The sequence below is a fragment of the Scyliorhinus torazame genome, chromosome 22 (assembly GCF_047496885.1).
Source record: "Scyliorhinus torazame isolate Kashiwa2021f chromosome 22, sScyTor2.1, whole genome shotgun sequence".
Classification (NCBI taxonomy): Eukaryota; Metazoa; Chordata; class Chondrichthyes; order Carcharhiniformes; family Scyliorhinidae; genus Scyliorhinus; species Scyliorhinus torazame.
In genome coordinates this window covers 42942940-42961518 of record NC_092728.1, presented here as the reverse complement: position 1 = coordinate 42961518, position 18579 = coordinate 42942940, and the positions used below count along the sequence as shown (strand labels likewise).

The 18579-nt window shown below is 51.2% G+C and overlaps 1 protein-coding gene across 5 annotated transcripts in view; it reads left to right on the top strand.

Annotated features, from left to right (window-relative positions):
- Positions 1–18579, top strand: part of LOC140399046 (glutamate receptor ionotropic, NMDA 1) — a 370944-nt gene that overhangs the window by 280108 nt on the left and 72257 nt on the right. For all 5 annotated transcript variants that reach the window (XM_072488128.1, XM_072488126.1, XM_072488127.1 and 2 more), the window contains 2 exons: positions 9180–9344; positions 13202–13320. In XM_072488128.1, the coding sequence (XP_072344229.1) occupies positions 9180–9344; positions 13202–13320 (284 nt within the window). The remainder of the gene's footprint in view (positions 1–9179; positions 9345–13201; positions 13321–18579) is intronic.

Here is an 18579-nt window from a genome sequence, read left to right as displayed (position 1 = left end):
TTCCATGAACTCAACTTAACATCTTAAATAAACATTGGATCTCTTAACACCCCTTACTTCAAAGATAAGTCAGAAAATATTGCAACAGTAAATAATTCCTTAAAATGTTCCTTCAAACTTCCAAGAGACTGAACACCTTTAAACAGTATCACATCAGGTTAAAGGATATATATATTTTCTGTAGAATGGCAGAGATATATTAGCTTGGTTGCCTTCAGCTCCAGCAAAACAGCCAGGCACTTTTAAACTGCTCTCAGCAAAACCAGCCAGGCACTTTTCAAACTGAAACTAAAAACCTGCAAAATGGCTGAACTGAGCTGAGCTCCACCCACTCTATGACATCACTGTTTTCTTAAAGGTACATTGCTTAAACATCCAGTTCTTAAAGGCACTCTCGAATGACAGCGTACATAGGGAAAGAAGGAGAGACTGCAGAATATAATGTTACAGTTATAGCAAGGTGTAGAGAAAAGATCAACTTAATACGAGGTAGGTCCATTCAAAAGTCTGATGGCAGTAGGGAAGCTGTTCTGAGTCGGTTGGTACGTGACCTCAAACTTTGGTATCTTTTTCCTGACGGAAGAAGGTGGCAGAGTATGTCCGGGGTGCATGGGGTCCTTAATTATGCTGGCTGCCTTTCCGAGACAGCGGGATTTATAGATGGAGTCAATGGATGGGAGGCTGGTTTGCGTGATGGATTGGGCTACATTCACGACCTATTGTAGTTTCCTGCGGTCTTGGGCAGAGCAGGCTCCATACCAAGCTGTGATACAACCAGAAAGAATGCTTTCTATGGCGTATTTGTAGAAGTTGGTGAGGGTTGTAGCTGACATGCCAAATTTCCTTAGTCGTCTGAGAAAGTGGAGTCGTTGGTGGGCTTTCTTAACTAGTGTCGGCATGGGGGGACCAGGACAGGCTGTTGGTGATCTGGACACCTAAAAACTTGAAGCTCTCAACCCTTTCTACTTCATTCCCATTGATGTAGACAGGGGCATGTTCTCCATGACGCTTCCTGAAGTCGATAACAATCTCCTTCATTTTGTTGACATTGAGGGAGAGATTATTGTCGTCGCACCAGTTCACCAGATTCTCTATCTCATTCCTGTACTCTGTCTCGTCATTGTTTGAAATCCGACCCACTACGGTGGTGTCATCAGCAAATTTGAAAATCGAGTTGGAGGGGAATTTGGCCACACAGTCGTAGGTGTATAAGGAGTACAGGAGGGGGCTGAGGACACAGCCTTGTGGGTCACCGGTGTTGAGGATGATCGTGGAGGAGGTGTTGTTGCCTATCGTTACTGATTGTGGCCTGTGGGTTAGAAAGTTCAGGATCCAGTCGCAGAGGGAGGAGCCGAGGCCAAGGCCACGGAGTTTGGATATGAGTTTCGTAGGAATGATGGTGTTGAAGGCTGAGCTGTAGTCGATAAATAGAAGTCTGACATAGGTGTCTTTGTTATCTAGGTGTTCCAGGGTTGAGTGCAGGGCCAGGGAGATGGTGTGTGCTGTGGACCTGTTGCAGCGGTAGGCGAACTGTAGTGGATCAAGGCAATCTGGGAGGCTAGATTTGATTTGTGCCGTGACTAACCTTTCGAAGCATTTCATGATAATGGATGTCAGAGCCATGGACGATAGTCATTAAGGCACGCTGGTTGGCTTGGAATACAGATGATGCCTCCAAGTGCACATCGAAGTGGTCAACACCATGTTGATCGGCAATGCAGCAACAAGGAGTGACCAAGGATCCTGGATTGCATTCCATCCAAAGAAAATCTCTGGAATGATCCAAGAGTAATTTGCTGTTGCTAATCCTGAGTTGCAGAGCCTCTTGTGTGTCTGCAACAACGCCCCTGCTGTGCTGTCTGCAACATGCGGACTGTGGTAATACCAGGTATTGTGGTACCTGAGAGGTGGATGACCATTGGTTAGACCCAGGAGTCTACCATTGGCTGATGTACATAGCTCCGCCCTGAGAGGCGGAGTATAAGAACCGATGCTGTCCCAGCAGCCTTCACTTTCTGTATCAAAGCTGCTGGGGAAGAGTTCTAGCAGATTAAAGCCTCTTAGTTATGACTCACCTTGTCTCGAGAGTAATTGATTGCGCATCAATTTAATCTGCTACAACTTCAGTTGAAAGGATGGATCTCCGTATCAAACCAGAGTGCCTTCAGCTCAGCCCCCACGCGGACAACTCTGCTGCTATTTTCAAACATTGGCTGGCGTGCTTTAAGGGCTACCTCGACACAGCCGCCGACACCGCCACGGAAGGACAAAAGATGCATCTCCTACGCTCACTGGTCAGTCCTGGGATCTACCCTCTGATCGAGGAGGCGCCGAATTATGCTGCCGCAATCGAGCTGCTAGAAGGACATTATATCTGCCCTGTGAACCAGGTCTACGCTCGTCACCTACTGGCAACTAGGAGGCAAAGCCCCGAGGAAACGTTGGAAGACTTCTACCGGGCGCTGCTGGTGCTGGGCCGAAACTGTGGCTGCCCGCCAGTTTCGGGGAACGAGCACACGGAACCTTTGATCAGGGATGCTTTCGTGGCAGGTATGACCTCTCCCGATATCCGCCGAAGGCTCCTAGAAATGGACACTCTGGGACTGGCAGAGGCACGGACCCTGGCGGGGTCCATGGACGTTGCATATAAAAACGCGCTGTCCTTTGCTCCCGATCATGCGGCGGCCCCCTGGGCAGTGTGGCACCCCGTAGCGGCAGCCCCTCAGACCTTTCCCCTGACCTCGCAAGCCTGCATGGCGAGACGGCCCACTAACGCCGCCGGACACCGCTGTTTCTTCTGCGGGCTGGCAAATTATCCCTGCCCGCGCTGCCCGTCCCGCACCGCCACCTGCAAAGGGTGCGGCAAGAAGGGCCACTGTGTGGGGGTCTGCCAGGCCCGCGCCGTGGCCGCGGTCTCCAGCGACTATCGGCAACCCCCCTTTCAGGCCCCGACCGCCCCCTGTTCGGCAAATCATCCCTGCCCGCACTCACCGCCACCCCCTATCCTAAGGCCACGTGCGACCCGCGGGCATGGCCATTTTGCCCCACCCGGCCACCATGCTGGACGGGTGGGCACCGGCATTTTGTCCCTCGCCGCTGCCATCTTCATCCTCGGACACCATGTGCGACCCATGGGTGACGCCATCTTGGATGGGGCCCCAGGCCCCCAGCACAGCCAACTACATGCTGACCGACCAGAACTCTCCATTACTGCAGCTGGCCTCGATGACTCTAAACCAGAGTCGGCCCCGGACGCTGGCGAAAGCTGCAACGATGATCTCCATAAACGGCCACGTGACATCGTGCCTGATCGACTTTGGGAGCACGGAAAGCTTTGTTCACCCTGACACGGTAAGGCGCTGTTCTCTTGTCACCCATCCCGTAACTCAAAGGATCTCCCTGGCCTCCGGGTCACACGTGGTGGAGATAAAGGGGTTCTGCATAGTGTACCTCACTGTCCAAGGCAGGGAATGCCACAATTTCCGCCTGTACGTCCTGCCGCACCTCTGCGCAGCCACCCTCCTTGGGCAGGATTTCCAGTGCCATCTGCAAAGCCTGACTTTTAAATTTAGCGGCCCGATACCCCCCTTACTGTCTGCGGCCTCGCGACCCTTAAGGTCGACCCGCCTTCCCTGTTTGCGAACCTCACCCCGGATTGCAAACCCGTCGCCACCAGGAGCAGACGGTATAGCGCCCAGGACCGGACCTTTATCAGGTCGGAGGTCCAGAGGCTGCTGAGGGAAGGGGTCATCGAAGCGAGCAACAGTCCCTGGAGAGCTCAAGTAGTGGTGGTAAAGACCGGGGAGAAACATAGGATGGTCATTGACAACAGCCAGACCATCAACAGGTTTACGCAGCTGGATGCGTACCCTCTCCCCCTTTTTAGCCGACCTGGTGAACAGGATTGTGCAATACAAGGTTTTCTCCACGGTGGATCTCAAGTCTGCCTACCACCAGCTACCCCTCCGTAATGGTGACCGCCAGTACACTGCCTTCGAAGCAGATGGGCGGCTCTACCACTTTTTAAGGGTTCCCTTTGGTGTCACGAACAGGGTCTCGGTCTTCCAACGAGAGATGGACCGAATGGTTGACCGGTACGGTTTACGCGCAACGTTCCCGTATCTATATAACGTCACCATCTGCGGCCATGACCAGCAGGACCACGACACCAACCTCCGCAAATTTCTCCAGACCGCGAAAATCCTTAATCTGACATACAATAAGGATAAATGCGTGTTTAGCACTGACCGTCTAGCCATTCTAGGCTACGTAGCGCGAAGTGGAGTCATAGGCCCCGACCCTGAGCGCATGCGCCCCCTCATGGAGTTCCCCCTCCCTCACTGCCCCAAGGCCCTAAAGCGCTGCCTCGGGTTCTTCAGCTATTATGCACAGTGGGTCCCAAATTACGCAGACAAAGCCCGACCCCTGATCCAGTCCACAACCTTCCCCCTGTGAGGCCTTCAGCCGCATCAAAGCAGACATTGCAAAAGCCACGATGCGCACCATCGACGAGTCCCTCCCCTTCAAGGTCGAGAGCGATGCGTCCGACGTAGCTCTGGCGGCCACCCTCAACCAAGCGGGCAAGCCTCTGTTTTCTTCTCCCGTACTCTCCATGCTTCCGAAATTCGCCACTCCTCGGTTGAAAAGGAGGCCCAGGCCATAGTAGAAGCTGTGCGACACTGGAGGCATTACCTGGCCGGCAGGAGATTCACTCTCCTCATGGACCAACGGTCGGTTGCCTTCATGTTCGATGATGCGCAGCGGGGCAAGATTAAGAACGACAAGATCTTGCGGTGGAGGATAGAACTCTCCACCTTCAATTACGAGATCTTGTACCGCCCGGGAAGCTGAACGAGCCTCCTGATGCCCTGTCCCGCGGCACTTGTGCCACCGCACAAGTGGACCGCCTCCGATCCCTCCACAAGGACCTCTGCCACCCGGGGGTCACTCGTTTCTTTCATTTTATCAAGACCCGCAACCTGCCCTACTCCATCGAGGAGGTCAGGACAGCCACCAGGGACTGCCAAATCTGCGCGGAGTGCAAGCCGCACTTCTACCGGCCAGAGAGGGCGCACCGGGTAAAGGCTTCCCGTCCCTTTGAACACCTCAGCGTGGATTTCAAAGGCCCCCTCCCCTCCACCGACCGCAACACGTAATTCCTGAACGTGATTGACGAGTACTCCCGGTTCCCATTCGCCATCCCCTGCCCAGACATGACCACAAACACCGTCATCAGGGCCCTCCAGGGTATCTTTGCACTGTTCGGTTTCGCCGCATACATCCACAGTGATAGGGGGTCCTCCTTTATGAGCGACGAACTGCGTCAATTCCTGCTCAGCAAGGGCATCGCCTCGAGCAGGACGACAAGTTACAACCCCCGGGGTAACGGACAGGTAGAGAGGGAGAATGGAACAGTCTGGAAGACCGTCCTGCTGGCCCTACGGTCCAGGAATCTCCCAGTCTCCCGCTGGCAGGAAGTCCTCCGGTGGCCCTCCACTCCATCCGGTCACTGCTCTGTACAATCACGAACCAGACACCTCACGAACTTCTCCTTGTTTTCCCCAGGAAGTCCTCCTCCGGGACCTCGCTCCCAACCTGGCTAGCGACACCTGGATCCATCCTGCTTCGGAAACATGTGAGGGCGCACAAGTCGGACCCGTTGGTTGAGAGGGTCCACCTGCTGCACACTAATCCCCAGTACGCCTATGTAGCGTTCCCTGACGGCCGCCAAGACACGGTCTCCCTTCGGGACCTGGCACTCGCCGGAGCCTCACGCGCACCCGCACCATTGCCCCCACCCCCACCCTCCCCACAGCACCTAACTGGAGGGTCAGTACTCCCGCCGCCCCTGCCTAGGCCCGAACACGCACCGACGCCCCCTACAGGCGCCTCCACCCCCCCCCCCCCCCCCGTCCACCTTTCGCCCAAGAGCGCAGCCTGTTCCTGAGGGGATGGGGAATCCAGTCTGTTCCTGGGGGGGAGGGGGGGAGGGATCCAGTCTGTTCCTGGGGGGAAGGGGATGGGGGATCCAGCCTGTTCCTGGGGGAGAGGGGGTGGAGGATCCAGTCTGTTCCTGGGGGGAGGGGGATGGGGGATCCAGCCTGTTCCTGGGGAGGGAGGGGGGGGATCCAGCCTGTTCCTGTGGGGGATGTGGATGGGGGATCCAGCCAGTTCCTGGGGGGAGTGGGGAGATCCAGTGTGTTCCTGGGGGGGAGGGGGATGGGGGATCCAGTGTTTTCCTGGGGGGGGGGGGATCCAGCCTGTTCCTGGGGGATGGGGATGGGGGATCCAGTCTGTTCCTGGGGGGAGGGGGATGGGGGATCCAGCCTGGTCCTGGGGGGAGGGGATGGGGGATCCAGCCTGTTCCTGGGGGGAGGGGGGGATCCAGCCTGTCCTGGGGGAGGGAGGAGGGGGTGGGTGATCCAGTGTGTTACTGCGGGGAGGGGACACAACCCTAACCTGAAAAGTGGGGGGCTGGTGGGGAACTGAGCCATTGTACAAAGGAAGGTAACTTGAGCCCAGTCTGAGGTGTGCGCAGACAAGTACCGAGCCAGTAAGCGTTAATGCTTGCTGCAGTGCATTTTGATCTTGATATTTCTTCAGATAAAGCAGGATTTATGATATCTCAGAAACATTTCACATCCAGCGAATTTGCGGTAGTTCAGTTGCGGGCAGCAGAGTGGTGAGCACCGATGCTTCACAGCTCCAGGGTCCCAGGTTCGATTCCCGGCTTGGGTCACTGTCTGTGTCTGTCCCCGCGTCTGCGTGGGTTTCCTCCGGGTGCTCCGGTTTCCTCCCACAAGTCCCGAAAGATGTGCTGTTAGGTAATTTGGACATTCTGAATTCTCCCTCTGTGTACCCGAACAGGGGCCGGATTGTGGCGACGAGGGGCCTTTCACAGTAACTTCATTGCTGTGTTAATGTGAGCCTACTTGTGGCAATAAAGATTATTATTAAAAAAGGTGGGAGCAATGTCCTACTGGGATAAAATACCAGTTGTGTTGTTTGACTGGGGAAAGTTGGCTTGTGACACGACAGGAGATTCACTGTTCTTTCAATATTGTCTTGGGATCATTAGCATTCCCCTAAACCAAAAGTACAGGACAGATAAGCTTCAGCTTATCACCTCCAACAATGCAGCCTTCCCTTAGTGCTCCACTGTAGGTCAGCCTTGTTTATCGTATTTTATACCATTCTTTTATACTCATGTCCGAAAGTAGAACATAGAACGTACAGTGCAGAAGGAGGCCATTCGGCCCATCGAGTCTGCACCGACCCACGTTAGCCCTCACTTCCACCCTATCCCCGTAACCCAATAACCCCTCCTAACCTTTTATGGTCACTAATGCAATTTAGCATGGCCAATCCACCTAACCTGCATGTCTTTGGACTGTGGGAGGAAACCGGAGCACCCGGAGGAAACCCACGCAGACACGGGGAGAACGTGCAGACTCCGCACAGACAGTGACCCAGCGGGGAATCGAACCTGGGACCCTGGCGCTGTGAAGCCACAGTGCTATCCACTTGTGCTACCGTGCTGCCCTAAACAGGAACTCAGGTCTCCAATTCTCTGATTCAGGTCAAGGTGATATAATACCAACTATTACAGTCCAACAGTTAGTATATTTCCATCTTTGAATTCCTGCAGCCATGGATCTGGGCACCTACAATGCCTGGGAGAGAATTCGGGGAATAGATGATGAAGTTTCTATTCAATGAGCTGATGAAGAGTTCTTGACATCCAACTACAAACACAGCATCGCAAAAATTCAGCATTAATTTTTGGAACGACATCAATATTGTAGGGTGTTGAAAACAGGGTTGCATCTTTGTGAGACTTGGGCGGGGGTGGGGGGGGGGGGGTAATTTCGGCAAATCCACAGGCCCGTGTGGCTTTCAGTCCAGCCCATATGGGGCAAGAACGTGGCTTTATCTCCAGTTGTCCAAACCAATGCAGCTTCTGTGTCACAATGGAGCAAAGCCAGCAAGCAGCATTGTGAACTGACTGACTGTGCAAATCTCCTGCTGCAGTTTGTTCAGAAGGGTTAGGGTTAGGGGGGAAGGCAGGTGTGGTCAGTGTGTGTAATTCAAAGGGATAGGTACCCTTAAAGGTAAGTGACTACATGAGGGGCCAGATGCTTTGTTCTGCTTTAGATGTTTAAGTCAGGACTTAGAGCAGGGGAGAGGAGGGAGGAATTGTGACAGCTGAAAAATCCAACACAGAGGCACAAATCAGACCCAGTGGCAGAGCATTTTCACCCCCACACCGGCAGCACCACCTTGGAATTCGGGTAAAGGGGCCACACAGCTACAGGGCATCGACCTTTCAGGTGAGTGGTCCTATTTTGTAGTTCAGTGGACTCTTGCATTTAATTTTTGCTGGCGGCAGGTGGTAACCAGGTCGACCACCTACAGTGTTGCTCAGAATCAGTTTCCAGCTATCTCTCTCTCTCAATGGGCGCGATTCTCCACTCCCACGCCGAAGTGGCCACGGTCGCGACCGATTCAGGCCCTGACAATGTGCCAGTATCGGGGCCGCGTCATCTACCCGCGCGAGGCCTTGTCGCCCGCGTAAAAGCTGCGCCGATTAGATGACGCGGCCGGCGCCGCATAACAGACATCATTCGCCCATGCGTGGTTGCCATCCTGTCCACATCCGCCCCGCAAGAAGATGGGGGACAGATCTTGCGGGGCGGCGGAAGGAAGGAGGTCCTCCTTCAGAGAGGACGGCCCGACGATCGGTGGGCACCGATCGCGGGCCACCCCACATTTAAGGTACCCCCCGGTGCAGGATCCCCCCTCGCCCCCCCCCCCCCCCCACAGGCCGCCCCCCCAGCGTACACGCACCGCCCACGACTGTAGCGACCAGGTGTGGACGGCGCGGGGGGGAACCCGCCGTTTTGGCTTGGCCTCTCGGCCCATCCGGGCCTCAGAATCGCGGGGGCGCCGGAGAATCGCCATTTTGGGTGTCTCCGGCGATTCTCCGGCCTGCGGCCCGCAAAACTCGACCGGGCCCCTTCCCGCCGCTCGGGAGAATCGCAGGAGGGCGTCGCACCGGCGGCCCTGGATATTTCGGCGGCCCAGGCGATTCTCCCAACCGGCGTGGGAGTGGAGAATCGCGCCCAGTGTCTTTGCCGCTAATGTTTCTGAATTCTCATGAATGCTTTAACTATTTCTAGGTGAATAACAGCAATAAGAAGGAATGGAACGGGATGATGGGGGAGCTGCTGAGTGGGCTCGGTGACATGATTGTCGCCCCTCTCACCATCAATAATGAGCGTGCTCATTATATTGAATTCTCCAAACCATACAAGTACCAAGGACTCACCATTCTAGTGAAGAAGGTATCGATGCAGCCATTAGATCACCCAGCTCTCTACTCATCCAGTCATCCAGCCATGTAATCATGCAGCTTTCTAATCATCTACCATCATGCCACTGAGGTGCTTCACTATGTGTTCAACAAGAATTTTTTTTAATTCTTTCATGGGATGTGGGTGTCATTGGTAAGCCCAGCATTTATTGCAGAAGGAGGCCATTCAGCCCATCGTCTCTGCGCCGACTCTCCGAAGGAGTACTCTACCTAGGCCCACTCCCCCACCCTATCCACGTAACTTCGCGCGTTGATGATGGCCAATCCACCTAACCTGCACATATTTGGACTATGGGAGAAAACTGGCGCACCCATGGAAACCCACGCAGACACGGGGAGAACATTGACAACATCAAAAAGATGTAAGTGCATTCCAATCATTCAAGCATGTGCATTCACTGCACTTACCTCTCTTTGATGTGGTCAATGTTTAGAAACATTGGCGTTTCCCCAATTAGGCCACTGAAGCATAAAAGGATATTAATGGATCAAAGCTACAGATAGTTTTTACAAATTGTCAATCACAGACCACGACTCAAAAGCTATGAATGGTTTGCAAATAGTGGATCTGTGGGAACCAGGTGCAGGCACAGCTGCTCCCCTTTGAGGAATGGACACATGGAACTGCAAATAATTTTTTATAACTATAATGCTTCCCATTGCCCTTGGCTGGATTGCTGTTTAGCTTCCTGACAGCGGCCCCTTTTCTTGGGGGGGGCTCAGTGTGTGGGGGAGTCTGTGGAGGGGCCGATCTTTTTGTTGTAAAAACACCACAATTCCTCCGCACTGAGGGCTGGATTTTTAAGACTAAGTGCGGAGGAACTGTGGCGTTTTACAACAAAAAGATCGCCACCGACCCCTCTCCCATCCTGCAACCGGTAAGGGGCTAGCAGCCACGCTGAGTAAAACTCCCAGCTCCCACAATATAAACGCTTGGAGAATGACCGGGTCCGTGGCCGCACATGCGCACGGCGATGACCTGCAGCGGTCGCGCTGTAAAACATTGCGGCGGCCGTGGGCGGACCCGACCTGCCAGATAGTGCCACCCCCACCAGCTTCCCCAGCCCTCGCGGAAGCCGCCCCAGCCAGCAATGCGGCTCCCGCCCAACTGTGGCGGCTGCTGGACACAGTCCGCAGCCGCCACGCCGGGTTCCCGACCGCTGAGAGCACACGTCAACCACACGGTCGGGAACGCGGTCCATCAGGGGAAGGCCTTCAGGTGACGCGCTAACACTGTTCCAAAGGCGGCGCGTGACACGATGACGCCATTTCGAGGGGGCGCAGGATACTCCGCCCGATTACGAAATCAGCATCGGGGAAATGGTGAATCCCGCCCTTAGTCTCAAAAACGGTGTCCAGCCCGCAGTCTCCCAAACGGAGAATTCAGTCTCTTGTATCCAGGAATATCTTGGAGAATTTCCATCTCTGCGAACCAGACCTTTAAAAATGGTCATGCACAGTATTGATTTTTGTTTTGGAGCTGGCTGACCCTAGTTCTAACCCAGTGTGTAGGCTGCTGGGTGCAGAGGCGTACTGGCAGAAGGCCTGCCTCCGTGCTTCAACACCTTGCTGAATTCAATCAAAAAAATAATTGAAACAGAAAACAGTCCTCCAACCCCTTACCCCCTCACAATCCCGATGTCCCATCCATGTCAACCTATGCCACCTCAACACCGACCCCCATGGCCCCTCATACCCCCCTATGTCCCACATTCCTATGGCACTTTTCGCCCCTATGCCAATCTACTGCCAGCATTTGACCCCACCCACCACACTTTTACCTTACCCCCTCCATGCCAATACACCCAGCATGCAACATGGGCAAACCTCAGAAGCTATGTTATTTGTCTTTGTTCACATCACGTTTTAAACAAACATCACAATTTAAAAAAAAAATTTATGTATTGAAATTCCTTCAACTAATCTCTTCTGAAACAAACATTTTTATTCTATAACCACTTGGAGCTGTCACTTAACATGCACTCCATTGTAACCCAAATCTCATGATGATAACCCTCAGGCTCATGACAACAAACAGAATAAAATATCAAGCACTGATTTTTTTATTGAACCCCAGACTGTTTTTAAAATTTAAAGCCCAGCAGAGTTAAATCCATTGACAGATTGACAGTTCTTTGAGAGCTTCACAGTTTCAATGGGCTTATGCACTTTTTATGCACAATCATGTTTATGTTTAACAATTTCAAAGGGTGCCTTACCTCTCCCAAAGTGTGATATCCAAAGGGGCAATTTGACTTTCCAAATGAATCCATCAAGTTCAGACCTCCTCTCACATGGTCTAACCTGGACACTCCAGATTTTGTACTGGTGGCTGACCAAAATTGCACCTCAGTGGAAGCAGCTGATAATTTAAATGGGCAGCTGTTTCTGTAAAACATACATGTGCAGACCCCTACCGGCACCAGTGCTACCCCTGTGAAAATAGGAAGAAAATAGGACTTCTGGTCTCTCCATCATAGTGAAAATCTGGGCCTTAATACCTGCCTTTCTTGGAGCCAAATTATCGCCGCAGCATCATATTTCCTCATAGCTATCTGTGCCTGAAGCTCTGCACTCTTGTGCACCTTGATATTCTTGTTTTGATATTACTTCCTGGTTCCAACATCCCTGCCTGCCAAGTTAAACCATCCCCAATTGCAGTAGCAAATAGCTCCACAAGGAACTCAGTCCTGGCTTGGTTCAGGTGCAACCTGTCTGGCCTGTTCAGGACCAATCTCTCCCAATGTCCCAGGAACCTAAAACCCTCCGTCTTGCACGATCTTTCATGCATACATTCATCTGCTTTATTCTCCCATTTCTGTACTCACTTTCACACGGTACTGGGCGTAATCTTGAGATTACAAACTTTGAGAACCTGCTTGCTAATTTTCTACCCAGCTCTTTAAATTCTGACTGCAAGCCCACATCCCTCTCTGCACCTATGTCATTCGTACCAATGTGGATCACGACTGCTGGCTGTTCACACACCCACCCCTCCCCTCCTAAGGGTGTTCTGCAGCCATTCAGGGACATCCTTGACCCTAGCACCAAAAAGGCAACACACCATCCTGGATTCACGTCTGCAGCCTGTCTGTTCCCCTAACTATGGAATCACCTATCGCTATTGCTCTTCCAGTGTTTTCTGTGCTCCCTTGAACAGCTCGGTCAGCTATATTGTCATAGATTGGCTCTGGCTGCACTCCCCAGATGAACTATCACTTTCAGTGGTATTCACTGGTTTGACAATGGGATGCACTCAGGGGGCTCCTCCACTACCTGACTGTTTCTATTAGTCTGCCTGGCAGCGACCCTCGCTCCCTGCATACTGCAGGGTGACCACATCAATAAACGTGTGCTCTCAAGGTTGTGGATGTGCCACAGAGATGATTGGATTTTGTTTATTGTCACTTGTACCAAGGTACAGTGAAAAGTATTTTTCTGCGAGCAGCTCAACAGATCATTAAGTACATGAAAAGTAAAGGAAATTAAAGAAAATAAAAGAAAATACATAATAGGGCAGCTGCTGCTCCGAATCCAAAACTTGGGTAATGAGTGATTTCGATACCTGTCATCCTCTTGGGTAGAAAACAGTGCCAGGCACAGAAAGATAAAGCACATCGGAGCCTATGGGAAGGGGGAGATCGATTGAGGATATGGGGAGATCGATCAAGGCTATGGGAAGGGGGACATTGACCGAGGAAGAGGCAATGTGCGCTTATTATGCAGTTTCCCAACATTTCACTGAATCCACTTCATTGCATAGGCTGTTGTCAAAATGAGGCTAACCTTGTGTCCTCTGACTGTAGTGTTTCTGCTTCTGTTACCCAGGAAATTCCTCGCAGCACCCTGGATTCATTCATGCAGCCGTTTCAGAGTACACTGTGGCTGCTGGTGGGCCTATCTGTTCATGTGGTCGCTGTGATGCTTTATCTCTTGGATAGATTCAGGTTTGTGGTAGCCTAATAAAATTCACTTCTGCTTTTCAGCCCTTTAGCCGATCAGATCACTGAATTTCCTCTGTGTAGCGCAACAATTACTCACAAGTTGAGAAGTGATGAAGTCAATCGAGGCTTTATTAAGCAAGACTTGTTCCCCAGCAGCTCAGTTCCAGAATGCGGCTGCTGGGAGAACCCGGGCTCTTATCCCGGCGGGAGAATCAGCTGGTGAGTCAGTTTCAGCGGGAGCATTGCGGAAGTGGTTGCTGGGAGGTAAGTCTGTCCTTTAAAAGCACTTGTCTTTGCAGGGGCAGGCCAGTGGATTTCGGCGGGAGAATCAGCTGGTGAGTCAGTTTCAGCGGGAGCATTGCGGAAGTGGCTGCTGGGAGGTAAGTCAACCTTTAAAAGCACTTGTCTTTGCAGGGGCAGGCCAGTCGATTTCGGCGGGAGTGGAGCTGGCTGGTTAGTCAATTTCAGCAGGAGCTGAGAATTTTTCTTTTTTTTAAATTAGTTTTTTAGGCGGGAACAGGAAGTCGACCCGCGGACGTCTGGGAAGACCCTCACCAATAAATTCTGGTGGAGAGGAAACCCGAGACACTACACGTGTAGTGTCTCCCACCCACCCTCCTCCTCTAACCTAATAATAAAACCCATTGGTCTGAGGTAAGTACCATATTTTATTATATTATTATTATTTTTTATAAAAATTTAATTTAGTTGTTAGCCAGATCTTGGTAGAAAGTAAGAGGAATGGCAGGGAAGGGAGTGCAATGTTCCTCCTGCAGGATGTTTGAGGTGAGGGATGCAGTTAGTGTCCCAGCTGATTTTACCTGCAGGAAGTGTTGCCATCTCCAGCTCCTCCAAGACCGAGTTAGGGAACTGGAGCTGGAGTTGGAAGAACTTCGGATCATTCGGGAGACAGAAGGGGTCATAGATAGCAGCTTCAGGGAATTAGTTACACCAAAGATTGGAGATAGGTGGGTAACTGTAAGAGGGACTGGGAAAAAGCAGTCAGTGCAGGGATCCCCTGCGGTCGTTCCCCTGAGAAACAAGTATACCGCTTTGGATACTTGTGGGGGGGGGGGACTTACCAGGGGTAAGCCATGGGGTACGGGCCTCTGGCACGGAGTCTGTCCCTGTTGCTCAGAAGGGAAGGGGGGAGAGGAGCAGAGCATTAGTAATTGGGGACTCTATAGTCAGGGGCACAGATAGGAGATTTTGTGGGAGCGTGAGAGACTCACGTTTGGTATGTTGCCTCCCAGGTGCAAGGGTACGTGATGTCTGGGATCGTGTTTTCCGGGTCCTTAGGGGGGAGGGGGAGCAGCCCCAAGTCGTGGTCCACATTGGCACTAACGACATAGGTAGGAAAGGGGACAAGGATGTCAGGCAGGCTTTCAGGGAGCTAGGATGGAAGCTCAGAACTAGAACAAACAGAGTTGTTATCTCTGGGTTGTTGCCCGTGCCACGTGATAGTGAGATGAGGAATAGGGAGAGAGAGCATTTAAACACGTGGCTACAGGGATGGTGCAGGCGGGAGGGATTCAGATTTCTGGATAACTGGGGTTCTTTCTGGGGAATGTGGGACCTCTACAGACAGGATGGTCTACATCTGAACCTGAGGGGCACAAATATCCTGGGGGGAGATTTGTTAGTGCTCTTTGGGGGGGTTTAAACTAATGCAGCAGGGGCATGGGAACCTGGATTGTAGTTTTAGGGTAAGGGAGAATGAGAGTATAGAGGTCAGGAGCACAGATTTGACATCGCAGGAGGGGGCCAGTGTTCAGGTAGGTGGTTTGAAGTGTGTCTACTTCAATGCCAGGAGTATACGAAACAAGGTAGGGGAACTGGCAGCATGGGTTGGTACCTGGGACTTCGATGTTGTGGCCATTTCGGAGACATGGATAGAGCAGGGACAGAAATGGATGTTGCAGGTTCCGGGGTTTAGGTGTTTTAGTAAGCTCAGAGAAGGAGGCAAAAGAGGGGGAGGTGTGGCGCTGCTAGTCAAGAGCAGTATTACGGTGGCGGAGAGGATGCTAGATGGGGACTCTTCTTCCGAGGTAGTATGGCCTGAAGTTAGAAACAGGAAAGGAGAGGTCACCCTGTTGGGAGTTTTTTATAGGCCTCCTAATAGTTCTAGGGATGTAGAGGAAAGGATGGCGAAGATGATTCTGGATATGAGCGAAAGTAACAGGGTAGTTATTATGGGAGACTTTAACTTTCCAAATATTGACTGGAAAAGATATAGTTTGAGTACAGTAGATGGGTCGTTTTTTGTACAGTGTGTGCAGGAGGGTTTCCTGAAACAATATGTTGACAGGCCAACAAGAGGCGAGGCCACGTTGGATTTGGTTTTGGGTAATGAACCAGGCCAGGTGTTGGATTTGGAGGTAGGAGAGCACTTTGGGGACAGTGACCACAATTCGGTGACGTTTACGTTAATGATGGAAAGGGATAAGTATACACCGCAGGGCAAGAGTTATAGCTGGGGGAAGGGCAATTATGATGCCATTAGACGTGACTTGGGGGGGATAAGGTGGAGAAGTAGGCTGCAAGTGTTGGGCACACTGGATAAGTGGGGCTTGTTCAAGGATCAGCTACTGCGTGTTCTTGATAAGTATGTACCGGTCAGACAGGGAGGAAGGCGTCGAGCGAGGGAACCGTGGTTTTCCAAGGAAGTGGAATCGCTTGTTAAGAGGAAGAAGGAGGCCTATGTGAAGATGAAGTGTGAAGTTTCGGTTGGGGCGATGGATAGTTACAAGGTAGCGAGGAAGGATCTAAAGAGAGAGCTAAGATGAGCAAGGAGGGGACATGAGAAGTATTTGGCAGGAAGGATCAAGGAAAACCCAAAAGCTTTCTATAGGTATGTCAGGAATAAGCGAATGACTAGGGAAAGAGTAGGACCAGTCAAGGACAGGGATGGGAAATTGTGTGTGGAGTCTGAAGAGATAGGCGAGATACTAAATGAATATTTTTCGTCAGTATTCACTCAGGAAAAAGATAATGTTGTGGAGGAGAATGCTGAGCCCCAGGCTAATAGAATAGATGGCATTGAGGTACGTAGGGAAGAGGTGTTGGCAATTCTGGAATGGCTGAAAATAGATAAGTCCCCGGGACCTGATGGGATTTATCCTAGGATTCTCTGGGAGGCCAGGGAAGAGATTGCTGGACCTTTGGCTTTGATTTTTATGTCATCATTGGCTACAGGAATAGTGCCAGAGGACTGGAGGACAGCAAATGTGGTCCCTTTGTTCAAAAAGGGGAGCAGAGACAACCCCGGCAACTATAGACCGGTGAGCCTCACGTCTGTAGTGGGTAAAGTCTTGGAGGGGATTATAAGAGACAAGATTTATAATCATCTAGATAGGAATAATATGATCAGGGATAGTCAGCATGGCTTTGTGAAGGGTAGGTCATGCCTCACAAACCTTATTGAGTTCTTTGAGAAGGTGACTGAACAGGTAGACGAGGGTAGAGCAGTTGATGTGGTGTATATGGATTTCAGCAAAGCATTTGATAAGGTTCCCCACGGTAGGCTATTGCAAAAAATACGGAGGCTGGGGATTGAGGGTGATTTAGAGATGTGGATCAGAAATTGGCTAGCTGAAAGAAGACAGAGGGTGGTGGTTGATGGGAAATGTTCAGAATGGAGTACAGTCACAAGTGGAGTACCACAAGGATCTGTTCTGGGGCCGTTGCTGTTTGTCATTTTTATCAATGACCTAGAGGAAGGCGCAGAAGGGTGGGTGAGTAAATTTGCAGACGATACTAAAGTCGGTGGTGTTGTCGATAGTGTGGAAGGATGTAGCAGGTTACAGAGGGATATAGATAAGCTGCAGAGCTGGGCTGAGAGGTGGCAAATGGAGTTTAATGTAGAGAAGTGTGAGGTGATTCACTTTGGAAGGAATAACAGGAATGCGGAATATTTGGCTAATGGTAAAGTTCTTGAAAGTGTGGATGAGCAGAGGGATCTAGGTGTCCATGTACATAGATCCCTGAAAGTTGCCACCCAGGTTGATAGGGTTGTGAAGAAGGCCTATGGAGTGTTGGCCTTTATTGGTAGAGGGATTGAGTTCCGGAGTCGGGAGGTCATGTTGCAGCTGTACAGAACTCTGGTACGGCCGCATTTGGAGTATTGCGTACAGTTCTGGTCACCGCATTATAGGAAGGACGTGGAGGCTTTGGAGCGGGTGCAGAGGAGATTTACCAGGATGTTGCCTGATAAATGGAGGGAAAATCTTATGAGGAAAGGCTGATGGACTTGAGGTTGTTTTCGTTGGAGAGAAGAAGGTTAAGAGGAGACTTAATAGAGTCATACAAAGTGATCAGGGGGTTGGATAGGGTGGACAGTGAGAGCCTTCTCCCGCGGATGGATATGGCTGGCACGAGGGGACATAACTTTAAACTGAGGGGTAATAGATATAGGACAGAGGTCAGAGGTAGGTTCTTTACGCAAAGAGTAGTGAGGCCGTGGAATGCCCTACCTGGTACAGTAGTGAACTCGCCAACATTGAGGGCATTTAAAAGTTTATTGGATAAACATATGGATGATAATGGCATAGTGTAGGTTAGATGGCTTTTGTTTCGGTGCAACATCGTGGGCCGAAGGGCCTGTACTGCGCTGTATTGTTCTATGTTCTATGTTCTATGTTCTATACTCCGCCTTGCTGGGTGGAGCCAGCAGGCGGCAGATCCAACCAGGACCCAGTGTCTGTCTGCCAATAGCCTCTCGGCTTCACAGGTACCGTACTGCCCCTAATACATACCACCACACTCAGTCAATGTTACTTATACAGATTGAGATTCACTGGCTGTAGGACAGGCCCTGGTCGATAGGTGTGAATGTATCTTTCCTCCGGTAAGCATTGTGACGAACGACAAGCCTGACAATGCAGATTTGGCATTGATTATTGATTATTAAATCAATACTTGGTTTAATAACCAAGGAGCACAAAATATCAATGGCATAAAGGAAATAAGAAATAAGTTGAGGCAAGGAAGTTGATGAACTTTTCAAAAAAGTTGGTAATGGTGAAAATTCTCAGACTTAGAATATCTAAATGTTGAGAAGTTGATGGACTCCCAGAAAGCATTTAATGATGAAAACAGAAGATGCTGGAAATGTTCAGCAGATCTGGCAATACCTGTGGAGCAAGAAAGCAGAGTTATAGTTTCAGGTCGATGACTTTTCATCGGAAGTGGAGAAAGTTTTAAACAATTGCAGAGACGGAGACAGGGGAGAGAGGAAAGAAAAGATTTGAAGGTCCCTGATCG